This window comes from Copidosoma floridanum, unplaced genomic scaffold (genome assembly GCF_036245765.1).
Source record: "Copidosoma floridanum isolate Cflo_tuat_1 unplaced genomic scaffold, Cflo_Japanese_pri ptg000021l, whole genome shotgun sequence".
In the NCBI taxonomy this organism is placed as follows: Eukaryota; Metazoa; Arthropoda; class Insecta; order Hymenoptera; family Encyrtidae; genus Copidosoma; species Copidosoma floridanum.
In genome coordinates, this window is record NW_028321898.1 from 26,218,121 (window position 1) to 26,244,595 (window position 26,475).

Sequence of the window (26,475 nt, forward strand, 5' to 3'; positions counted from 1 at the left end):
TTAGTTGATCAATGCAGTAGTTAGTAGAATTAATTATTAAATATTTCAATCAACTTTTGTATGATTATTATGATGACTAATTTTGTGTTGCTGATGACAACAGTAACAATTTCGTATGGTAAGTTTTTTATTAAAAAAAAAATTAGTATTTAAAAATAACAACAATTCAAAAAGTGCACGTTGGTTTAGTATACGATTTATGACCATTGAAATGAACAAGAAATTTTAATCTATGTACATACGACAAATGTTTATAGAGAAGCAGATGAATAAAGATGATAAAACGTTTAAAAATAGCAGTGAGGAGTCATTATTTGTTTTCAAGATATTATTAGGTTCGATTTATTTATAAAAACTTTTTTTTTGTTACTTTACGAAAATAATCAGTCATAATTAAAATAATTAAACTATTAAAGCTTCTGCCATTGTTACGAGGTAAACATATGAATTACATCTTTATAATTATATTTGCGTAGAAAATAGTTTACAGTACTCGTATAATATTTTAACCCAATATTCTGACAGATGTATGTGCTGCGCTTAAAAATCAAGAAGTTGGTTCCATGAGTCTATGTAACATTTTCTTTTTGAGTAACGAATTGAGTAAATTACGATACCTAATAATATTAAAAGATCAAAAACGTATTAATACATATGAAATTCAAAATGACAAAAATTTAATATTTTATTTCGCAATACGGCGGACTAGTACATTGTCAGTCATAAAAACGGCAAATACAAAAGTAAAATCTACGTCAAAGTGATAAAGCAGGCATTTGTTTATTTTAAACTAATACGTTCCGTCACGTACGGACTGATATACAATACCTGGGATGACAAAAAACATAATGCCAATCCAAAACACAAAGAACATGCAAAAAGTCAGTCTTTCTTAGTTCGTCTTAGTACTGTGCCAACGAGACGTCGACGTTTCACTCGAATCGCACATACTCTTCTGGGCCCAGCTATCGTTGACCCCCCTTTTTTTTCGCATCGCCTCAAACACAAGACCCTATTTTTACGTAGACTCCTGTCCTTATTTTACTCCTCGAATTTTTTCATACGAAACAAAAAAAGGTCCCTTTTGCATAATTACGGCTATTTATTCAAAATTACATTATCCTAAACATAAAAAAAAAAGCAACCAACCAACCAAAGCTCTAGTTTTTCCCGATAAAAATTTGCCTCTGTTCTCTTTAATATACGTATATTTTTTTTTTTTTTTTTTATTAAAAAGTTTCCTCGTGTTTTCGACAATTTTATTTCACTTCTGGAGCGATCAAAGTCACCCAGTAATACTAAGATGAAAGGCTTCATTTTTCTTTTGACAGTCGTGACTTACACCAGTGCTCAGTACTGTAACCTGGAAAGTTGCAATAACAGGGGAACCCCGAAGGAGCACACCCTTTGCGCTTACGTAAGTTATTTATCATTTTTTCTTACATAAAGAAAAAAAAAATTTACGATTTCGGGGTGGTTATTTATTAAATTTTATTTTTATGAGCTCCCATCTCCTTCAGTATGTACATGTGCATCTTATAATTGGTATTTTTATCCTAAAAATCCCAATGTAAAAAAATCAACTTGTGCCTGTATTTCTCACTCCCATGAATTTGTTTTTACCAGTTTAAAAAATTATTGTCGTATGCATTTCAAGTTTTTGCTCATTTCAAACGTTAAAAATCATAGTTCCAAGTTGTGAGTTGAAACTATATTTAAGGGGTTGAAAGTGACAGCCATTCAAATTGGTAAACATAAGACTTCCCAATGTATCTGATAGTACGATTTTTGAAAAACAATTCTCAGACTCCTCAAAACAAGTGCAAAGATGGCATCTCAAGTGGATTGAGTGGAGATGAGAAAAAAGCAATCGTAGAGTTGCACAATGAACTGAGACGGAAAGTAGCTAGTGGACAAGAAATACGTGGAAATCCGGGACCACAACGAAAATTACAAAACGGAAAAATGGCCAATTTGGTAATTTTCGTCATCCACTTACTTACTAACTAAATTTTCTCCTGCTAAAGAGCAATATGCTCAATGTTGATGATACTGCTTATCTATTCAAATTTTTTTTTAACCCATAAATCGTGAGTATCGATGTACACGATTTTCAGAAGTGGGACGAAGAAATCGCTAAGATTGCACAACATTGGGCCGATCAATGCCAGATGAAGCACGACGCGTGCAGAAATACACGTAAGAACACTAATTATTACCGCGTTACACATGTCAATTCGTTTATGATATTTATTGTTTTTTGTATGGACAAGCGTAAAAATGTTTTCGCTTCTGGAGGAACATTAATAATATAATTATCTTGAAATCGGTTCGAGGATCGACGTATTAATAATGATTATAATGTAAAATAGTGGAAAAAACAGGAGGATCTGCATGCCTGATCTAACGAAGATGTATATATTACACATTTCAGCAAAAGATTACGTTGGCCAAAATATCGGGTACAAAGGAACGACAATGGATATTAAAAATAGCGTGATTTTAATCAAAGAATTGGTTAAAAAATGGTACGACGAGGTGGTCAACTTCGACGGGCGTACGTCAAAGTTCGTCTCTGGAAAACAGAATGGCAAAACCGTCGGTCACTACACGCAAATCGTTTGGGCCGAAACGACAAGAATAGGTTGCGGGGCCGTTAAATACAAGACGGTGTACAAGAACATGGGGATGAATAATCTCCTTCTCGTCTGCAACTACGCACCGGGTGGTAACATCGTGGGCAGTCTGATTTACTGATTTACTGACAGTCACGAGTTAAAGTGCATTTAGAGATTGTGAAAAGTATATTGAAGTGAATAAATAAATACACCATTCCTAATCCAAAACCAAACTAAGATATGATTGCACGAAAAAAAAAAAAATGAAGTTCCGTCAAAGATCCACCCGAGCTTCCAAGCATACAACAATTGATAATTGGGTCTACTTTGTGCAGCCCTCGGATGGCGCCTGTCGAGGAAACGCGACCGTGACACGCATTCGATCGGCAGCTCTCTTTTCGCGTCCTCACCCGAGGAAGAGTTGATGCGTAAAAGAAAAAAAAAAGTGGGGGGAGGGGGGGGGCGATTTGGGAATCGAAACTTTTGGTCTTTGGAGAGAGAGAAACGTGTGTGGCCTCGGGTGCCCGAGATTTTACTCTATATGGGTGTATTGCTCGATCGACGAGGTGTCAAGGGAGGGGATCGGTTTGTTTTCGTTTCGAAGGACACCTGCAGAGTAAGTATATTCTCCTGGTGATGATATTATACATCGTTTTGCGGGTAACGAGGCGCTCATGTATATGTATATATAAATACTCGCGCATGTATGTTTTGTATCGAGATTTGTGTTTATTTTTATCGCGATACTTACGTGGTTTCGGGCGAAAATTTATATCCGTCGGCGGAGCGACTATGCTCGGGAGGGGGCAAAAAAATATTCCTTGGTTCGACGCGGTATATTTATACTCGTATCGGACTTGTCGTGTGGACACTTTGGAATTGCTTACGCAAGAGCAAATTGTTAGCTTGCAAGACTCCAATCTGGTATATTATCGAAGCTATTGTTGCAAAAGTCAAAGAGCCCGAGACTATATATAATTTTGGTTAAATAAACCTCCAACATACTTGAAAACGGAGCTAGCTGTAATCGCTCGAGCATTAAATGCACTGTTTATTGAGTGAAGATGTTGAAAAGCAAATGATAAACGTATGCCCAAGTGGCGTAAGTAAGTAGGAATAGTACAAGAAGAGAAAATGCGTCTAATTGGTTACGGGTGGTAAATTTCTTTTTTAATTAGTTTCGAACGAGTGTTGAGCCGCGGAAGTCACCTCGATGCACGTTTTTTTTTTTTTTTTTTTTTTTTTTTTTTTTTTTTTTTTTTTTTTTTCCACGAAAGAAAAAGCACATCAACATTTGGTAAAAGCGATTAGCATCCAGCCCGATTCCGCTGTACAATTTAGTGGTCACACACTTCCAATTAGGAAGAATCGGCATGCACGTTTGTCGGGGCAGCACATTTTTATGAAATACACCCATTTAACGACTGAGTCGTTACATTGTCATTACGGGCTCTTTATCGAATTTCCAAGTATACCTCTGATTCAATACACAAAAATATTCGTCTTTTGAAACAAAAAAAAAAAAAAAAAAAAAATTCACTTGCCGCACGAAACACAGTATCCGTTCTTCTCCACGAACACTGTATCCTCCTGCAAATTTCAACGCGTGTATTTTATTCGTTTTTTTTTTTTTTTTGCTCCCCATCCGTCCGCGCGATAAAAATAAAGCGCAAAATATTATACACAAACGCGCGCGTTCAGGAGATTTCGAAACTAGCTGGGCTCTCGTTCTTCGACGGGAGTCTCGCGCGTTTCTAAAGATATACGCCGCGAAAAGGAGACGAAAGAAAACGAGCGCGCGGCTTTTTGGGCGACAGTAGAAAAAAAAAAAGGAAAAAAAATCAAAGGTGCAATTACTACACGCATATAATATGTGTATAGTCATCCTCGCGAGGGTGGATCGGTTTCCCATACAGGTAGATCACGCGTAAGCGCGGCAAGGTACACAATCGTGGAGCCACGTGATGTGCAAGTAGCAGGTACATCATAAAAGTCACCGGTGCGAGTCATCGGCTCGACTTGGCCCACTCTATAGAGCGAAAGAGAGGGCGTTTGTGCAAGTATAAGAAAGAAAGAAAGATGCGAAGGACGAGAGAGGAAACTCGAGCGATCGGGGCGAAAGCGAGAGAAAAGGCTGTCGGAGGGGGTGGGGAGCGCAGAGGCATCGGAAAAGACGCGGCGCGGAGAGAGAGAGAGCTTTTCGGGCGCCGCTGCCGTCAGTCGCGTTTAAACTTCTCGATCGAGCGCGCACCCGCTGAGATTCAACGAGTCTCTCTCCTCGATTCGTCTTCTCTCTCTTTTTTTTTTTTTTTTACTTTTTTTCCATCGTCTGGTTTTCCTAATCGTTACTTTTTCACCTTCGCCGATTTCGTCAGCATCCAACCAACCAACCGGCTGCACCGGACTACGCTGTTGTGCCGATCTTAGAGACTTTTAGATGTGAGTACATCATGCATGCAAATACCATGCAGTTTTTAATTTATAAACACATCTTTTTGCAAAGTGTAACATTGTACGTATCGAGGGATGCGGGAAAAAATATATTCTAGTGTTGGGAGTGGGGGGGGGGGCTATTTTTAGGGAAAATCCGGCCGCATTCTTTCGTGGCGCGCGCGCGCGTGATGGGGCTGATGGCTGTGCAGTAGACACGTGGAATTCGCGCGCAGAGAGGTATAAACTGCTGCTGGTCTTTCAAGCGAGCGGTACGTTTGTGCGGGTGCTCGTACTCGAGACGGGGGGGTTTTGTGTGACTTTAATTTGTTGTTCGTTGCTTTTGTGTTAACAGTGTATTCTTTTTTTGGCATATTTTTCATAACGATCGGTACGACGATTTTTTTGGTACAATTGTAAAGCGTAACAAGTTTACCATTTTCATTGTTGTTCAAAGTAAAAATGCTAACGACCTTAAGGCGATCGGGACGTGGACTGTTGTTTTGAGTGATCTTTCGAAAACTTATTCGTGGATCGCGTTACATCCGTCTTGGTCAACGATTACCAGAAATTACAATCAAAACAATCGCATACGCGATGCAGAGTTGTGAAATTTTCAATACAAAAACAATACCGGCTCGTATTATTACTTCCTAACCCCCAACCTTATTTTTCGACGTTTCTCAGTGGATTGGCGTTTTTTTCCGTTCATCTTACCAGGATTTAAAAAAATAGATATCTCGGGCACGTCATATATAGTGAGAGCAATTAATTCGCACCGCTGCACTTGGCTATAAGCATATATATATATGTATTACAAGGTAATTGGTGCCGCGCAAAACGCTTCGACCGTGGCATCGTCTTTTTGGTTTTTGCTTACTTGCAATGGCTGATGTGTACTACACGTCATCACGAATCGATGAAAACAATAAGCAAAACGTGCCCAACCGATTTTATCATCCATTTGCCAATAACCATCCGTACGTGCCCATCCAACGGTAGACGATCACGTATACGGACCCACAACGAGCGCTAAATTAAAACAGCTCGGCCCGATATATCGCGAAGCTAGGGAGAAGAAAAAAACGTCGCACGGGCGTGGGCGACGGCGTGTAAAATAAAAAAAAGTTTGGTGCTGGCGATTTTTCCGAGCTGGCCGGATTGTGCGGATCGGCAGCGCCGGTGTGTAAGGAGACACCACCGAAAAAGAGAGAGAGGAGGTGCCGCTAACCCGAAATGGTTCGGACGCCCCTCGCCGGCTTCTCCTCTTGCCCAACCGGCCCACCTCCTCTTCTTTTACGCGCGCGTAAAAATATCCCTTTCTTTGCACCTCCTTTTTTTTTTTTTTTTTTTTAATTTTACTTTAGAGAAAGCAAACAAAAATCGGTAGATCGTATTTCACGCGACGCTAAGATCGTTTGCGGATCGGTATGAAGGAGAGGCAGGTTACTCCGAGATCGGGATTAATAATGGCTTTTGTCGCGGGTGGGATACAAACACACATGCGCGCGTTATTGGGGCCGTCGGGGGAGGGGATATTTTAAAATAAACTACCGGCCAAGTTTGCCGGATTATGTCATCGACGGGCGAGTGGATGGGCCCGGCATCTTGAAATACAACAAGGTGTAACTCCCGATTATACTTCCGAGCGAGCGGAAATCGGCGTCGTGGATTCTTTGCTCGATCGGTTTTCACTCGTGAGTACATGCTCCGATATTTTGTGAACCATCGGTGACCAATTATTACGCGCGTTTACTTTGAAAAACCTTCGGAATTCCATTCCAGTTCCTCCGAAACTGGAGCGCTCGGTTTCCCGTCTTACCGATCTTTCTCCCTCTTATGTTCGCACACGCTCGTTCCTTCGGTCCAGAGAGAGAGCGAGTGTAGCAGCTAAGACCTTCCGCTATAAATAAAGCTCGCGCGCAAGCTACCCGGTCGCCGGACTAATTATACGCACGCACCAACACACGGAGGCTCGTAATGCAAGCCGAGAGCCGAAAAACGACGACTTTTACTCTGCATCGCCATCATTTTTTTTTTTTTTTTTTTTTTTCAACCAGGGAGCGCTGCCCCCTGTATATCGCGTCATCGCTCCTGGAATTTTTGTATGACGTTGAAAAAAGAGGGGAGGGGGGGGACGATTACGCGAGGTATTTTTTGAAAAAGTTTTTTTTTTCACGAGGTATCGGTGCTTTCGATACCTTGGGCTAGCCGGGGACAAATAAATTTTTAATCTAAACGAGCGCGTACGTTTTATCGCGTTAAATTCAATTATTGGTTTTTTTCAAGAAGCTCGTTTTGTAAATTCTTCAAAGAGCCGAATACGCCCAACGTATTTATAGCCACAGAGGCGTTGGGTAACCCGTCGATTGCGAGGCCGAGGTTTTTTTTTCTCCCATCCGAAAATAGACGGGGCTCTTTTTTTTTTGTAAAAGTTTCACACAAAAAAAAAAAAAAACTGAAAATGTGTCTTTTCTCATGAATTTCAGTACACTTGACGTGACAACCGAGCCAACAAAGCCATCACCATGGATGCGATCAAGAAGAAGATGCAGGGCATGAAGCTCGAGAAGGACAACGCGATGGACCGCGCGCTACTCTGCGAACAGCAGGCCCGTGACGCCAACGCGCGCGCGGAAAAGGTGATTCTCCACACCCCCTTGTATTATCACAATGACGATTACCTTTATCATGCCGAAATTTTTCACAAACGATTATCTTATCGATGGTTGGAAAAAGAAAAAAGAAAAACAAATTACTTTTTGATTGTTTTCACGGACTAATTAGATATAACGAGTCGCTCGTTGTTTTATCACCAAAGATTGCATGAATATCCAATCCAATTAACGCTAAACTTTCGCCACTGGGCAATTGCGTAACTCTTCTGTAGATCCTTTCGAAGGGTATCGAATTTCCGAGGGATAACTTTTGATGTATGTTACGTGTGGGTGAAATTCGATACTCCGAGGCGGTGTATATATCGCGAGATCGGTAAAAAAAAAAAAGAAAAATCGGTTGCTCGTGATTCTTTGTAAACGTGGTGGTTTTGTTTTCCGAAACGGGGAAATACAGGCTGAGGAGGAGGCCCGCGCGCTCCAGAAGAAGATCCAGACCATCGAGAATGAGCTCGACCAGACCCAGGAGGCCCTCATGCAGGTCAACGCCAAACTCGAGGAGAAGGACAAGGCCCTCCAGAACGTGAGTAACCACCTTTTTGTCTTTCCACTCTAAGAATTTCTATCGTCTCGTTTGGGTCATGATTTGGGGGATCGTTAAGTTGGTATATTGACAAGAGGTTCGACTAGTGTCGATGAACAGCTGCTTAACGCACATGTTGATTAAGAAACGGAAGCTGTCGATGGTGCTGATTTGACAAAGTTTCTGTGCTTTGAAACGTGCGATGATGAGTCATGTAAAAATTGGGCTGTTACGTTTAAAAAATTCAATGCTATAGGTGATGGAATGATGAAATAATTTCGGCGTTACCTCGTTGTGTTATCTTGGAGTTAGCAAGCATTTTTTTTTTTATCTTATTGTACTTATTGAGAGAGCTAAAATAATTTGAAGGAAAATGTGACTGTTTGGTCACTATTAGTTCAACGACTTTGAAAACACGTCAAGAAAAAGGGTGAATAAGATCGTTATCGAGGTATAATTGATTTCACCTGTAATAAAAAAAACAATTAACAAAAAGCCACATTGGTATGCAGTAGGGAAAAAAAAGAAAAAGAAAAACATCGATATGAATCATTAGCCAGTAATTTACCGAAAGCAGAAGAGTCCACGACCTTATGATAATGTACAACACAAGTACACGTTATGTATATTTGGAAACACGTCAAGAATGTCATGACGCCGCTATACAAGACGGACGCTGGTGTTGTCTTACCGAATACAGATGTCATACTTAAACATTTGCACGGCAAAAAAAAAAAAGTCGAGATAACGAGGAATTCATTGTGGTATTGTCTTGGCGTGTTCTTTCTTTCTTTTTTATGTTTATAACCGATTATTTTACCACTGGGTTATTATCGAAAGGTGCATCAACTGGACATTACTATTGGTTATATTGCACTAGCTATCAAATTAATTTATTATCGAGATACTCGTAGGGATAAAATTTTTCCGTGGAAAAATTCTATCTTGTCATTCTTTGTAGAAACAGGTTACTCATTCGTACCAATAAATAACACTCGTTTGTACTGTACTCGCGAGTAAAAAATACCAGAGATACAGAAATCGATTTAACATGTCAGGCGAATGTTTCAAGAAGCAAGCGATTATTTTTGTAAAAGAAAAGACATGATCGACTAACTGTCAAAAATATGGTTTCCAAAATTAAGAAAAATCTTTCAATTCGCTCGGAGCTTCACCGGAATACCTAGGAGAGCCAGCATTGATTAGATTATAAAAAAAAAACATTGTCTATACCGGTAGTTCTATCTCGATATTCGTATCGTCTATGTAGAAGACCGACGAAGGATCAACTGTACAGCTTGCAAGCTCGAAGCAACCGGTACCCGAGAAATTCTATAATTACCGATCTTTCATGGAAAACCGTACCGAAATCACGTTTCCCGCAGCTGAATAAACACCCATCGAATTCTAAAAGTAGCCCCCCGCATCGCAACCCCCGTTGGAGCATCGAACGTGCACGTTATCCATTCGCGCAAATCTTACGAAGCGAAATATTCCGTTTCGAAGCTTGCGCGGAAAAAAAAAGAAGCAAACCAGCAGGTCTGCTCGGCTTTCTCGAAATCGCGGGTAAGCGGCCGCGGCGAGCCGTTTTATAGGGAGAACGAGGGAAAAGCCAAAGTTAAAAGAGCGCGACGCCCCGGCAACGGACGCATATACACCACCTACGCAACCATCGAGAAGAAAAAGAAGAGGAGGAGCACCAGCGTCATAGGTATCGGTCCAAATTCGTATCCGGCGCTCTCGGCGCGAGAGGAAACCGACCTTCGTCCGCCGTCTCTCTTTTCTTCGTTTCTCCCCCCTTGCCTGCCGCCTCGGCCGCTCTTGCCCGTGTGTGAAATCCTCTCGCAGTCGTGCCGCGCGCACCAAGCCATCCGCATACACAAATCCCCATCCATATCTCACTCTCTTTGTGTCAAAAAGCTCGGTGTATTTGTGTGCACGCCCCCCGCTCCCGCTGCGCTACTTTCAAATATTCCCGCCGCAGAGCGCGCCATCTAGCGGCGAGCGCGGGAAAATGGCGTCGGTCTCTCGTCGTCGACGCGTCATCATCGGCCGATGATTTAGCGACAGTGAAAAAGTCGGGACGCACGGTTTCACACTTTTTTGTTTTTGTTTATCCACGCAACATATGCGAGCGCAAACAGTAAGAGACAAGATTATGAAGGGCAGCGTTAACAGTATATTTGTACGACAAGGAGCACACGAGAGCACTCGTCAGCTGTGCAGCGCTCGACCTAACCTCTTTTCGACAGTATACACAATAGTCAGCATCTGCATCATCATCGCCAGCGTCAGCAGCAGTGGTAGTAGAGTATAGTAGTAGCAGCAGACAATAAGAACAAGGGAGAGAGAGAAAAATAGTAAATCGAGGGGCCATCATCATGAGATAGTAGGGAGCAAAGGTCAGGGTTTAGGGCCCCCTCCGATGGAGCCCGTGCTCTCGTCGACGAGCAGACGCCGGGGTCACCAGCACCACCCTCGTAACGCAACGAGGCGCCGTCTGGACCTCCACCAGAATCAGCAGACGACGTCGTTGATCGTTGTTGACAACAACAACGGTTGCTGCCAGACGACAGCTGCGAAAACAACAACAACAACAACATCCTCGAGCTTCTCCTCGACCCCCGACAAAGGACCCGCGCAGTGTGGTCCTGTCGGTGCGGCCGAAGATGCCATCGCACAGGCTGTCACTGTCAACAGCCCGAGGCGCCTGCCATCCAGACGGGTGCTCGGCGCCTCCAGGCCCAACTCTCTGCTGGAAACAAACAGTGGGGATGCCAAAATCATCCGCAACGAAAGACCCGCGCAGTGTGGTCGGGATGACGAGGTCAGAGAGTCGAGAACAACAAAGCCGACTCTTGGGGCCGGTAGCTTCTCCGACGACGACAATGACGAGGAGAGCTGCAAGAGCCCCGAGCTCGAGCACGCGGTCGCGAGAGCCCGGGGCGATGGCAATTCGGACGAGGAGAGCGTTGTTGTCGAGGAGGATCCGGAGATCGTCGAGTTGGCCAAGTTAAGGTGTCCCAGCGAAAGGACCGAGGTTCAGGCTGAGCGGGAGGCCAGGCGGCGCAAACGATGCGCTGATTATCCTGGCCTGGCCTTTGGCTGCTCGATATTCTCCAGCGATACCATGATGAAGTTCAGTCTCATTAGGAACGAGCTGCAAAATATAATGGGCAATCAGCTCAAAAGGGTCAGTATCAGTCTGGCAGGGTGATTGGGTAAAAACAACAATACATGTTTAGGGCCCATTATGAGCACGCGGGTTTTCTTTGTCCATTCAACCGATAATTTTATGGTTGCTTTGCTTCTAAAAACAAAGGAAACTTGGTTGCTTTATCAAAAAATCAAAAAATTAACGTTTCATTGTGCTTGCAAGCTTGTCTCTGGTTATTTTTTACTTGGGAGTATGGCGAGAAATGCAGTGTTAAATATACTGAGAAGTTTTTTCTTGGTTACACTTGCAACAGGCGAGTTACCTCATGTGACGTCACGTTGCCACCGTTCTATTAATAATGCATCTCTCTTATGGTTAATATGATCCAGTACCTTTGATTCCAATTGAATTTGGGAGGATTGGAATATTGTGCAATCATGACACGTGGATCATCGCTATTACTGTTACTCTTTTACTTTCGTTTTCTTGGAATATTGCATTTTTATTTAGTCTCTTACTTAACTATTTGGAAAGCTGTTTCTTTGAAAGGCTTATTGCTTCATGTATACTTGTGAGTCATATGTTTGGTTCACATGTCTACAATATAAATTCACTTAGAGATTGGTTTAAAAATATATTTATATTAAAAGAAAGTCTACATTGGTGATTGGATGTTTGTCTTATATAGTTGATTATATAAAGTTTGAACGAATCGTTGATGATTAAATTGTTTTTTCATATAAAGCCATTCCACAATTTTCATGCAATGTTTTATCATTATTGACGGTATTTTGAAACACATCAATGCATTACTCAGAATTACAAATACGTCGACGGATTATAACCGTTTTATAAGAATATCTTATACATACTTTTATTTTTTTTTTTTTACATAACTAATTTTTAATCATGATCTGTCGTTAAAATCAATAAACTTACTTCCACTTTCGGCGTTTACTAAAAAAATAAAAAAAAGTCGCTTACAATTTTTAGAGATGAATTTAATTTTAAACATACATCTGTCTTCTGGAATGGCAAAAATAACTTCCAATTTCAATCATAACTACACACGTTAAATACATTACTCACTCGATTCGTAACGATGATTAATACATCGTTATATTAATTTTCAAAGGTACCCAATCTCAGCAGCTAATTAGCTTTGGCTAATTACCCGCAGACTCCGAACCCTAGGCCGTCAAAAATAATATTATACACAAACAACGCCTGCAATTGTGTGCAAGCTCTCGCTGGCACGTAATTAAGTGTACTACTCTTAATTTTAAATTGAATTATGAGTGAAAAAATATTTCTGCACGACCCTAATTTAGAGGACGGCAGCGAAAAAAAAAAACAAAAGAAAAAGCTGGGAAGGGACCTCCTTCCGCTGCGTTTTACATGGTGTATAATTTCCCCCTGCCGCGCGTGTTGCGACGCACAATTAAAAGCTCTCTCATAAGTGTGTGCGTGGGAGTTTATGTGTGTATGTACACATGAATACATAGGGGGAATCAAAGGAGCGATTCAAACGTTTGGGCGCGGTGTGCTTCCGGACTTTTTACGCAAACTCCCGCCTCCTCCTCCCACGTTCTCATGTGCGTAAACACCTAAACGTGCCATGTAGGACTTTGAAATATTACCGTACTCGTACCAATCGATGAGAACTTTTTTTTTTAGGAATTTCATAGCTGTTTTGGGGGTCATGTGAGTGTTGAAACAGCAACCGATTTTTTGAACGTTTGAAGTATAATGTAGGCGCCAAATAGTGTCTCGGACCTCGCACCAACTAAAACTGGGAAACGTAAATTTAAATCGGCAGTCGATTTGGATAAAACTTGACTCCCGTCTGCCATTCCCATCTTTTTATTTTTTCATTCAATCAGGTAAAATACATACCTGTGAGTGCTTGTAGGTGATAATTATATTATTAAGTCGTGCACTCTTAACTCCCCCACTTGTTTTTTTATTGCGATACCATCCTTACTGATTTATCATGTACTGATTTTAATAAACAATTTTGTTCGGCAAGTAGTGTGAAACGAATGAGGAGAGAAAAAGAACTTTAAAAAAATGTCTTGTGATTAATCAGCGAGTAAAGCTTTTAATTAATAAATATATATATGTATAAGTTTTATGCACTTACAAGCGGCCGAGGATGTAGCACCCGCAAAAAACTTTTTGCAACTCCTCCTCCCCCACTACTCAGGATCTTCCCCCTGCACTCCCAGCAGTAGAGGTAGTTGTAGTCAGTCCTTGTCTATATTGTCTCTTCATCGTCTGATCGTCACCGGTGCGCGCATGCGTCGTGCCTCTTAGTTTTCAGTAGGTGTTTTGTATCAACCTACACACACAAACACCCCGAGTTTACAATCGTATTAATGCAATAAATAATACACCAAACCAAACTACTACACTTACCCAGGGTACCTACGTATAACATCCTCTCTCCGTATAGGCATGTCCGATGCAGCAGCGGCTCCGGGAGCCATTTTGAAATGCGCTGGCACAATCCAAAGTATTAGTGACTCACCAAATAAGTAGTGTGTATCTGTTAGTATAGACTACGTGTAAGCATACACACTTTTACTTAACAGAGAAAGATAGGTAGAACCAACCACCATCAGCGTCGAGAACGAGTGACCGGTCTCTGTATATAAAGTTGGAGCTGAAAGAGGAGGACGGAAAGAGATATATATATATACATATAGGTGTACGCATGTTCACATGTATACAGTGCGTGCGTATATATAGTTACACACAAATACACACCTCGGAGCAAAACTCTACTGCTACTCCAGCAGCTCCAAAGCAGGGAGAGCGAAAATATATATATAGTGTACTCACAGCGATAGATACCTACTTAACGACGAAGGCAGTCAGTGGTCGTCGTCGCGAAGCCGGAGATAGTCAGCAGCAGCAGGCACACCGTCGTCGTCGTCGCCCGCGCTTATTAACCGTACAATATACACTCTTATATCAGGCATTATTACATTGTTGGCTGTAGCAGCAGGTCTCTACGGCTTTCGGTTGTTCCTGTTGTTCGTGTGCTGCAGTGCTCGTGTTTGATAAATACTTTATTTATTCTTCCCATATCCATATACGTTGTTGAAACACCAACGCGGCGTGCGTGTGCTCCAAAAAAAAAAGGCGGTGTATATACAACAACCTACGTGTCGCGTATACAGGGCGTGTGTGTGTGCGTGTGGGTTACAGTACACGAAAGTGCGTGCGTTAAAGGTGCCGATAAAAAAAAAAAAAAAAAATATATACATTACACGTCGCACACGTAGACACGTTTACGAGCAAGAGAGAAAGAACACAAGCTAGCCTGTCTTCTGCGTTTGTGTGTGTATAATATACACTTTCTATCTCAGGCATACCTACGTACATACTTCTACATTCATATACACCTAATAGTTCAGAGTAAGATAGCCTAGACAGTGTGTTTTTATAAACCAATTGATTCTTCCCCGAAGGTGTGGTTGCGGCTGTGCAAATCAGCTCGTTACCCCCCCGGATCTCGACCTGTACTAGAGTGCGTGTGTTTTGTATTTTGAAGAAGAGAAGATGTCGACTCAGGTGCAGGGCACGCTGCTCGACGTGTTGAAAAAGAAGATGCGCCAGACCAAGGAGGAAATGGAAAAGTACAAGGACGAGTGCGAGGAGTACCACAAGCGGCTCCAGGTTGAGGTGCGCCGGCGCGAGGAAGTAAGTATGCGCACCGTATACCCTCCACCTCCACATGATGGGTGTACTTATCATTCAACGATTCATCTGCTTAGTTAGTATTGTCCTCGTGGACGACTACGACGACATACTACCCGGTCCCTCTCTCGTGGGAGGATAATACTCGTTCGTACCCACTTGTGCCTTTTTTATGCATTTAAGGTTGAAATACTTGCAATTGATAGACATCGGCGTATCAACGAGATCGCTGGATTTGGCCCTTATTACTTGGGTACTTACTTTGTTGAAAAAGGAAAAGAAGAAGAGGTTGAAAAATTCGGAGTGTGCGTGCACTTGACTCCGAACTGGCGGCGGCGGGTGGCGGCTCATCGGAGTCAAATAACAACGATGACGAGTCCGGGTGACCGTCCACGCGCCACGTCACTTGACGCAACGGACCTTATTTCACTCTCTCGCATTTAAGAATACTTGTATGCCTCGAGAGTTCGTTCGATTTTAAGGAAAACATGTACAGGCTCTCCTCCGCGTCGACATGTCGCTCTCTCCTGATGATGCTGCGGCTTTTTTCGCGCTCTTGTTGTTATAAAACCTGATAAGGACGAGGCTGCGAGGAGAGCATGTTTTACCATTATGTACTACGCGTTTTGTACCTACCTATGATGTTATTCAGCGTTTTTGCACTGTGCCCTGAACAGTGTGGGTGTGTAATCGTAGCTATACGGAATATCATGTTTGTACAATATTTAGTAAGGTCATTACTTTGTTATTGCGACACCCGTTGGGTACGTGTGGCTTGTGTAATCCAGGCATTCTGTGAAATTTCGGAGCAAAATATTATTTGCCACAAATTCTTCTGGAATTTGATAAGAAATTGTTCTTACGATGTGTATCGAATTATATTGGAAACCAAGTATAATAGATTTAAAAAACCAATCGGTATTTTGAAAGTACGAAACATAGTAAAAAGAATAAGGTATGAAACGTCACCTGAAAAATAAATTTCGAAGCAATGGCTCGGTTAACTGTAGACTCCAAGTCCGATTGTTATCATCCAAACTGATTACGTGTAGGTGTAGTAACATGTTTTCGTGTACTTACATAGTTATCAGCTCATTTTGTTCAATGCGTTGGAAAAAATATTTCAAAATTGTTTTCAAAAAATTTTTCATAGTGTCTAAGTTAACTTTCCTACTTTCAACTAATTACTTCGCGATAAAGAAATACTTTAAAAAAAAAATCGTGTGTCGACAAATTACGGTTTTATCATACTGTTCACACTCGTTATCCATTGCTCGAACAGAACAACGAATAATATACGAATACAACTTATTCGACGTGGACAACACTTTCGATTGCGCGTCAAATTCCACGTAGCTATAACAATGCACTGTTAAACAGACAAATTGTCAAAGAAAAATGTGCATGTATCTCCGATAGATTAGCGCTTTTAGGCTAATCAAATCAAATTCCGCGCTAATCGTCGTGGTTGCATGAAAGTAAGCGCTAACGAAATTTTTTTCCGAGCAAACAACGCGGTTTTCCAGCTATTCGAGAGCAAACGATTCTCGATCCCGAAGATGTGATGCCTCCCATTACCTCCCGTTAAGGATAACCCTAGGGGTTTCACGATCCAGTCGTAGGGTGCTTCCGAAAAGATTGCCCGCACGGGAAAAAAAGGAGCCGGCCCTCCTATTGCGCTCCAAATAAACCCTGCGCACCATCATCGACTTTTTACCTTGGAAACACACCTTGTGTCCGTACACACTACACCTGCGGGCGTGTGTATATTATATATACATCGTAAAAGAGAGCCGGGAGAGAAACCGGCGTCTCCAACGGAGGAAAGAGTCGATGGGATGGAATTGCGGTGGCAAAAAGGCGATGGGGTGGGGAAAGGGAGGAAAGAAGCTCTCGAGAGTCTGCTGGTCTCGTGCTCTTGAACCTGAAGTCGGTGATGCGTGCTATATCCCCCCCCCCCAGACTCTCGAGTTCCTCTTTCTCGCGGTTTTTTTTTAGCGGTAGGTGAGGCTGTCGATCGATCGCCAGCCCTGACTTTTCACTGAGCTGATACCATACACGTTTGCGAATTAGCGTACACTGACTCGTTGCTACTGCAATATATCTCTTTTTCCGATTCCCGTGTGGCTTTGAAATGGATTCGCGGGTTCTTTGGAGTTGGCAAGGGTTCAAAGGACTCGATGAGCTTGTTATCTGTTACTGATACCCCCAATGCCGAGTATTATTTATTCGATGCAACCGAGAAATCAACCACTCCCTCTGCTGTTTAAATATTTTTTTTCATCAATGCCTATACATTTTATTTGTGTCGTTAATAAATTTATGGGATATACGCTCGTGACTCATGGATCTTAAACGTAAGTAACTTGGCGTTGTTTTTTAGATCGTAGATTATGAGGTTGAAAAAAAAAAATAAAAAAATAAATTGATTGCTACCTGTTGTATGGATGAGTTTGTAGATTTTATTTCGATCGATCGCTTGATTAAATAAGAGAGCTTCTAATAATGCACTGCGTGATCGACGTCAGCGGGGATGGCTATAATTATCTTGAGTTTTAATGAATAAAACGTATTTATGGACAAACTAATTGGGTCTGCGTCTCACGTAACACCTTATAATTAGGTTGTGTACAGAAAATAACGTGAAAAACTTATAATTTTTACGACAATATTAAAATGGCAGTATAATGTATAGTGCGTCGTGTTTTTTTTTTTTTTTTCTTTTTCAGTTGCGAGGATTGCAGCATTAGAGCAGCAATTAGAGAGACAAGTTAACTTAAATGGCTTATCTCTTGCACTCTCGCGCTCGTAATTGTTGTTCTTTTCTTTTCGAGATAAGATCAGCAAATTGCACTCAAACGTTCCGCTTGAGCATCATTTCAATTTACTAATGCTATTGATACATCGAAAATACTATTTTTTTTGTACTAAAAATGATTTTTATTTTTTTTTCTTAACAAGTTGTAACGTGGCATTTATATTAAAGACACACAAGTTATTTTTGTACCCACATTATCAACTTTTGTGTGTAGCGTGATACATTTTCCCGCGGGCAGAAAGTTAAATTTTTAAATCGGTGAGACACACAGGGCGTCCAAAATGTAAAAGTAAAAAATGACTCAGACGTACGTTGGGTATTGTAATTCATGTTATGGCTTAAAATTAACATTAGTAACGGTTGACTTACTAACTGTCTTAACCGAAGCGTGAAATTTAAAAAAAAAATGTCTTGGTACTTGATAAATTTTTTTTTTTTTTTTTTTTTTTTTTACAAGAGCATAGCATCAAATGAAAAATAGTAGAGTTTCTCAAACATTCATTTCCTTTTTTTTTTACTGCATTACAATAATATTTTTTTCTGCGGTGATTATCTATTATATGCATCATGATAAGGGGGGGATGGGAGGAAACAATATACCGCCTTGCTCAGTTGTTTACCCTAGCAGTTTAAGAATACGACAATTTTAATACGATCGAAATGTAACGGTCAGGGGATTATTTTATAGTGTAGAATTGAGTTGTTGATGAAACCCCCCCCCCCACGCACAAATAGGGATCAATCAACCGATTACCTTCAACCGGAGTGTTAGTCGAAATCCAGGATTATTACCTTGCCAAGAAAAAAATCGAAAAAAATATTTAATGATTGACGGTAGGAATCGAACCTAAGACCTCTGGGAGCATAACGGAGTGTGAACGGTCCGGCACGCTCGGCCATTGCAGCTTTAGCTGTGAAAAAAAAAATCAAGTGCTTAAGCAACCATGTTTAACGAGAAGTAAGCAAACGTGATATGTGAGCCCTGTAGAATTCATAAACACTCGCGTTGTAATTGAAAATTCAGAAAATACGTAAAAGCGATGGAATCCTCAGCCAAGTTAAATGAATATACGTATAATACAAGGTAACGATGGCCTTCTTTCTTTCTTTGTGTGTGTGTGTGTGTCGTAATTATAAAATCACTAGTTTTTTTTTTAATTAGTTCAATTAAATGAAAATAATTAATTTTATGATACACCGAAACTATAACGCATTGTATAAAAATATTTGAATGTACGCTGAAAAATTTTAAAATAAAAATATACAAGTATCGTGGTTTTAGAAGCATACAATACCTAAGATACGACTACACATTCCTCTTGGTTGACGTAATGCAGCTGAACTCATCTTCGTCAGCTTATTAATACACGCAGAACGAAAGTGAAAATTACAAAGCACACCGATGAATAAAGATTTGTTTTTTCAAGGAAGAGAAAAAAAAACAACATTTGTTTGCTCTATACTTACTTGCTGATCTGTTCACACGTGCTGTGCATTATAACTTTCAGCACACTTTCGTTCACGCTCTCATATTATATTCTATACTTATCGCTGTTAATGAAGGATTTTGTGAAAAAAAAATTTCATTCCATAAAAGTATCAACCAAAACTCGAGCCAAAACTTATATGAAACTCTTTCGAATCGCATAATATAACTATTCTCAACCAATGGATTTAGAGAAAAACAAAAAAATAACAATACACCCACATTCTTTCAATACCAATAGTACACATATGTTCAACTGCAGCAACCAACCCGATTACTGCAGAGCTCATTATTGAAAACAAAAATCAGCCATTACCCGCGCGCGCATATAGCCCACCCAGGCTTCCGGTCTCGCAAAAATTTCAACAATGCGGAGAGTCGGGAAAAAAATTATCACTCCCAAGGGTAGCCACTGCCAATTATTTTTATTCCCAAGGCCGGCTGACAGTCCATCTTTTTCCACTATTTGAGAGCCTCGCGATATATTGTATATACCAAAGGAAGAGCAACGGAGGTGAAAAAAAAAAACAAAAAACAAAACGCTAGCGCACGCGAGCTGCCACGAACTCCCCTATTCCTTTATCTCCCCGTTCCCTTTTGTTCTTTGCGGTATTGTGCCCCCAAAGCCCTTCATTTACCTCCGTCCTCTTGGGCGCGTACAGCCGCAAAGTGAAAACTGATATAAAAAACAGAGCTTTGCGAAAATCCGTCTGCAGCCAGCTTTGTGCTTCGTGGCCTAGAAAGAGAGTGAATAACGTCTGGCTCTAATAATAACAGAGCAGTGAAGGAAGCTATATGCAAGCTCTCGGTCGTCGTCTCAGGGAAGTTTGGCTAGAAATTCCATACCGATCTCACATTTTTTTATATCTTTCACATTTACACTATGTGGACCAAAAGGAAGAAACAACATCTTTTTATCTTTTACATTCTTCTCGAAAAAAAAAAAAAAAAAAAAAAACCAAAAACTACACCTGCCAACGTTAGGTCTGCTACTACGTGAAACGATACAATCGTCCCTAATCGATGCGAACGCAGCAGCAGCGCGTATTATATATGTACAGGTAGCACTTTTACGAGGGTCTCCCTTTGGTCGTTTCCTCTTTCTTCTTACTTATATATGTATACCTACTACACACGGTATCCGTGGGACGGCCAAATTTCATTATTGTGGAGTACGCTATACTTACTTTTGTGTAAGTATATACAAGTGCCGATGTTTTGTGACCGACATTTGTGTACGTAAAAGAACCAGCGCACGCGTGACGCGTCGTCGCCACGCAGCCGGGAGAGTCACACCCACGCGTTTTGCTCGACGCTTTCCGTTACCCATCGAAAAGAGAAGAGTGAAAACAACGCCTCTACAGGGGACCCACGAGGTGCATTACGATTGTCCCGAATGTAGCTACTGTTGCCGATTTTTGGAAAATCGGCACCAGAACTCCAAATGACTATAACGCACGTGAAAAAAAAAAAAAAACAACCACCGCTTCCAATCGAGCGGGACAAAAAGCCTTCGATCGACTCAGCCAGTCTGTCTAGATTGGCTGAATGAATAGATCCTTGATCGGCAACGAGTGTAGTATACTAGGCATATGTACTTGGATCGCATCGAGTTTCCCCCCTGTATGTTAAACCGCTCCGGAAAAAAATAAAATGAAGAATCATTACACGGTAAACGCGCGATTTGTTTGCTCAACACAACCGTTGTACACACGCGAAACAAATTAATGAAAATAAAGAGCCAACGATCGTCGATCAGCCATCACGCGTCCTTAATGCATTCAAGCTCATCGAACAATGGGTTGGAAAGAAAAAAAAAAAAAAAAAAAGTTCTCTCTAAAGAAAAAAAAAAAAAAAAAAGGGAATTTGCCGGCAATTAGACCCACACACGTTTACGCGTACTATAGGCATACGTTATTGTTATTATTACATGGGAGTAGCGTCGTCGGGCTGGCGGGCGTCGATTCTCTTTTGCCGCGCGGATATCCGGAGAGGAGAGAGAACCGCTGCGCACACGATGCGTAAGTATGTATACGTGTGCGTGCTCGTGAAAAAAAAAAAAAAAAAAAAAAATCGATGGCGCGTGGAAAGCCGAGCGGACCAGAAAGCCTAGACTGTGAGTATGGTACTTACACACACGCACGCAAAAACGTTACAGCGTGTCCGGTTACCGTATACGTATATTAGGTATGGACACCTAATGCGTCCAAGAATTGTGTGTATATGTTGGTCCGGGCTTTCTTCTTCTCACCACGGAATTCACCCACGTACCTATCGCAGACGCAGACGATCTGCTCTCTAAACACGAGTATTAGCGCTCCGTTTGTACACATATATTTTTTACGCGCTAGATATCTTCGTACTTACACATAAGTATGCCTACACATTTTAACTGGCTGAAGAATATGAATTAAAATCTTCCTTTTTTTTTCCCCCTGGTAAGTTTTTATCAAGATATGCAACGCTTGAGAGATGGCGGAAGGAGAATAACGTAATCGTGCTGTCCCTATATGTCGGGTGGTGTTTTTTTGTTTATACTTGCAGTTGAAACAACCGTAGTTTAATTAATTGAATCTCTACCTGAATGGAATAATTGTAAATCCGAAAAATTGAAAATTCATACGTACATTTAAATTAAAAACAAAGGACTACATCACACACGTTTATGACAATTATACGCGTAGTTTTCCATCTCTGGACAGTACACATAATTGATACCCATCCATAACACACACGTAGATATTTTACACTTGTTGGACATATACTTTTACAGTAAACCTATATAACAGTACACGTGAATAGACGTGACGGACGCGTTTGTTACGCTCGACGGCTGATCGTACAAGTACGTTGTATAATATGGAGGAGACAAGAGAGGCGAGCAGCATCAGCCAAACCTGCGGGGCAGGGCCGATTTAGCCTCGTCACTATGACGTTCTTGCCGAGCCTGATGTGTGTTGGTTACCGCCACTGTTTTCAATCGCGCTAATTGAACGCTTGAGAGCCGTTCCGTTATACACCTATACGATATGCATTGTGTGCACAAGTAGGTACATGGCACATATCGGTGCGATCGGGTGTGATGGTGCTGTGGTATCGTTACATTTTTGGATCTATATTCCAAAGGGATTTTATCATTGAATTTGCCCTTAGAGGTGATACTTACTATCATTTTCAACCTTACAACTGTGCAATGAGACATAAGGTGTTGATAAATTCATCATCATCATGCGGTGTACCGCCGACAAACAAAATATATACTGCACGATTGTCTTGATTGAAAACGACTTGTATTGTTCTTGAATTACGTATATTACACGCACATCCATATACATGCAAAGCCACGCGGGCTGGCGATGAAAGAAGCTGTATCGAGTTTCGTGGCGTTGTTCTATCGATCATCACTTTTAATAGAGTATGTCAATATGTCGTCATTTGAGATTTTTCACGCCCGTCGAAGTAGGTCGTGCTTTTGAAGTTTGTATATGAGTTTACACTTGATGGGGGTTGTAAAAATAAAGAAAGCGACGCATAGACGTGCTTGCAAGCTGAGGCGCACAATGGTGCCAGATAGATAGACCCACGAGTCCCAAACGAGACGAAAAAACATTGCATGACATAATGTATTATATTGAACGATGCTGTGAAACTGACGAAATCGCGCGGTCGATTGTTGCAGGCCGAGTCCGAGGTCGCCGCCCTCAACCGGCGTATCCAGCTGCTGGAGGAGGATCTTGAGAGGTCCGAGGAGCGCCTGGCGACGGCCACCGCCAAGCTCGCCGAGGCCTCGCAGGCCGCCGACGAGAGCGAACGGTAAGGAGACCCTTACATTTTTGTTCCTAGCTCTTTCACCGAGGATCTCTTTTTTCTTATGCGGGATAAAAGCTCTGGAGCTTGCGGTGGAGCTTTAATTTTGTTCATCGATACGGGGAACCGATGACGATCGTAGATTTGGTAAGGGCGCGTGACATCACCAAAGCTCCAAAGCTCTGATCCTTACGGTGATTCTGAGAAGTGCCTTATCGTTGTTAACTGCTCGATGTTGAATATTCGAGACTCCCGAGCGTAATATCTACGAGACGCGATGATACAAACTAACTTGTTTAACGCTTGGTTTTTTTTTTTTTTGTTTTTTTTTTTTGTTTTTTTTTCCTGTCTGTAGTCATCGAAACGTGACTCGCGATATTTATTCAAAATATTAGTCCTTGAATCATCGCTGAATCATTTGGAGTTCGATTGCGTATGTCCACGTAACGGTACGTGTAGTCGAAAATCGTTGAGGAACAAAAGTAAAATCGGTACCTCAGAATCATCAGAACGAACAATGTAAATCCAAGTGTGCCATCATTAAAATTTATACGTGTTTACCAATGCCATCGTAACAAGGGTACTTGGAATTTTACAAGCAATCTAAATAATCTGTAATCAATCGTTTTAACTTTTTTTCATAAATCCAAAAGTATTGAACAAAAATAATTAACGTAGGACAGCTACGAGTGATTTAACGTACAAACACTCACTAACGAGTGCATGTGGACTCTGTAATAAAAATGTTTGACACTCTACGGCATTTTTGTGTTGATTTTTTTAGAAATGATTTATTCGATTTGTCATAGCTGGTATTAGACTTGATTATACACTTTAAATCGTGCACTGAATTTCATTTTATAAAAGCAGAAATTAATGCAACTACACGCTCTCAAGTGTACTTAAACATACTTGGATTTACAGTGAAATTACATCTTATCGACGAGGAAACCATAAACATGCCAGGCGTCAAGCAAATTGCTCTTGTCTTTTATCCAAAGCTCAATTATTGTATCTAGTATACCTCCAACTTTCTATTCGATAATTCGATATCATAACTTGAAGCTTAAACTTTGTATGGTTTCTTCGCTACAAGTATATACGTATAAGTATAGTCATGCGCATCTTTGTATTCTGATATCATGATCGAATACCTGCATATTTTTACCATTTGGATAATTGTTTAGCCCCGCTGAATTTTAGTCGTGTGGAATGCGATAATTTTTTATTATTCATGGATATTTAACAATAGTTTTACATATTTATGCATTAAAATGATTTAGAAAAAAATTTACAAGCAAATTATTTTTTTGTGTCGAAGATGCGAATGACTCTTTCTATGAAACACGATGTATTCCGAAAATTGTTTTTTTTTTTTTACAGTACTTATTAATAAGGTGGAAAAACAATTTCTGAATCATCAAATATTTTCTTCCTTCGCGTATCACCATCATTTTTTTTTTTCCTTTTCGTTTCATATACAACTTCCAATAAATTTTTTATAGCCATAGACTAGAGCAATTATCTCTTCCTGAAAGTCGTGTTTCCTGTATACTCCTATCTTACAAGATAGTGACGAAACTATCGCTTCAAATGTCGAAAGACTATTTTTTTTCTAATCACTCGTGTCACCATTTATTATCAATGTAACAAAACCATCTTTAAAATCACGAAAATGCTCTACTTTTGACATATTTTTTAAGAAGTTTGAAAAAACATCACTTTTTTATTACCTCCAATCATCGTTTGAATCTCAAATCACAAAAAAAACCAATCAATCAATGTCTTACATCATTTCTAATGTAAAAATAACAATTGTGTGTGTTTTTGTTTTCCCTACAAAAAAAAAAAAAATCCGTACACCGCAAAATGTAGGATACGCAAGACTCTTGAAAACCGCACAAACATGGAGGACGAGCGGGTGGCGCTTCTGGAGCAGCAACTAGCGCAAGCCAAACTCATTGCCGAGGAAGCTGACAAAAAATACGAAGAGGTGGGTTTTATCGACGGCAAAAGCTACAATGCACCACTACGAACACGACCACACAAACGGACACCCATATTGTATAAGGCCCCCCCCCCCATGTTTTATCGCAGGTGGTCGAGTGATTTGTTAATAAGACACATATTGGAGTAGCTAGATGTGGCAGCGATACCGATGAAATTTATTAAATTCACGGAGCCAAAAGAATATGCGTAACGAATCGCTCGACAACTGATACGACAATTAACGATGATTATCCCACAGCGATTTAGGCGCAGATATGACCCAAAGAAGCGGCAGCAGAGCTGATAAGGAACCCAAAGATGGAGAAATGGAGCAAAAAAAAAATGTCGCCCTTTTAATTAATAGTGAACAAAAAACAAAAAAAGTGTATTAATCATTGTATTTTATCACGATAAAGCGCACGGAAGATCCTCGAGAACCGCAGCTTGGCTGACGAGGAGCGCATGGACGCCCTGGAGAATCAGCTGAAGGAGGCTCGTTTCCTCGCTGAGGAGGCGGACAAGAAATACGATGAGGTTTGCGAACCGACAGCTGACGCGGTGGCTGCTACCGCTGCTGTTGTCGTTGTTGACGCTGCTTGTGCTACCGATGATGCTAAAAACAGTGGTGTTGTTGTTCTTGTTGTGAAAGAGAATGATCATGATGATGTTGTCAATAACAACGGCATATCCTAGTTCATGAATATGCGCTCGCTGGGATAAATACGCGAGAAATTGTTTTGGGTGACATCCATATCAAAAGATAAAAAAAAATTTAAGCGCAATACGAAATCAAACAAGTGCCTAACAAAGCGAGTTGTGGGAGTTTTTCCAGAGTGTTTGTGCCGGGAGGAGAAAAGGTTTTGTTGACCACCTCCTTCCTTGTGGTTCACGTTTTTTTTTCTTTCTGTTTTTTGCTCGTTTTTTGGTTTATTAATGTTATCTACTAGGGTTTGGTTTCGTAACCCTAGACTGTACGAGTTAACTGTTTGGGAATTTTAGTGCATAACGTTATTTGTTCATAGTAGAATACGTATATTTTTATGGTTTTTTTTTTCGATTTTTTCGGGCACGGGTGGAAATTAAATTTCTACCCTGGCAGCTTTAGTTTTACCTGTTGACGGGGTTTTGACAAGTGGTTCTCTTCAGTGTGTACATAAGAAAAGTTTTGTACACGTGGAAAGTTGTTGTTGGCTGTTTTTCGCCTATACACTCGTCGCTCAGTGATCGAGGGGCGATCGGAGTGTGCAGTTTTTAAAAGTGTTAGTGC

The 26,475-nt window shown here is 40.9% G+C and overlaps 2 protein-coding genes and 1 long non-coding RNA gene across 22 annotated transcripts in view; 2 read left to right on the forward strand and 1 right to left on the reverse strand.

The window, feature by feature from the left end:
- The first annotated feature begins 29 nt into the window (after positions 1-29).
- On the forward strand, positions 30-2,851 carry LOC106639180 (venom allergen 3-like). Its single transcript, XM_014352663.2, has 5 exons — positions 30-118; positions 1,332-1,417; positions 1,807-1,977; positions 2,118-2,199; positions 2,435-2,851. The coding sequence occupies exons 1-5, from the start codon at positions 61-63 to the stop codon at positions 2,755-2,757; spliced, it is 720 nt and encodes a 239-aa protein (XP_014208149.2). The 5' UTR covers positions 30-60; the 3' UTR covers positions 2,758-2,851.
- Positions 2,852-4,833: 1,982 nt separating this feature from the next.
- Positions 4,834-26,475, forward strand: part of Tm1 (tropomyosin 1) — a 35,037-nt gene continuing 13,395 nt past the window's right edge. For 3 of the 20 annotated variants that reach the window (XM_014352649.2, XM_014352654.2, XM_089594697.1), the window contains exons 1-5: positions 4,834-5,057; positions 7,538-7,690; positions 8,121-8,246; positions 23,092-23,225; positions 25,625-25,742. In XM_014352649.2, the coding sequence (XP_014208135.1) occupies positions 7,577-7,690; positions 8,121-8,246; positions 23,092-23,225; positions 25,625-25,742 (492 nt within the window). In that variant the 5' untranslated portion in view covers positions 4,834-5,057; positions 7,538-7,576. Of the gene's footprint in view, positions 5,058-5,254; positions 5,321-7,537; positions 7,691-8,120; positions 8,247-10,370; positions 11,440-14,095; positions 15,112-23,091; positions 23,226-25,094; positions 25,213-25,624; positions 25,743-26,475 lie in introns of those variants that run through there. The other 17 variants (XM_089594698.1, XM_014352653.2, XM_014352645.3 and 14 more) reach the window with 15 other exon arrangements.
- Positions 12,325-14,023, reverse strand: LOC149374230 (uncharacterized). Its single transcript, XR_016293186.1, has 4 exons — positions 13,822-14,023; positions 13,547-13,744; positions 13,300-13,463; positions 12,325-13,195 (listed from the first exon to the last, which is right to left on the reverse strand). It is a non-coding gene; the product is annotated as an uncharacterized LOC149374230 (long non-coding RNA).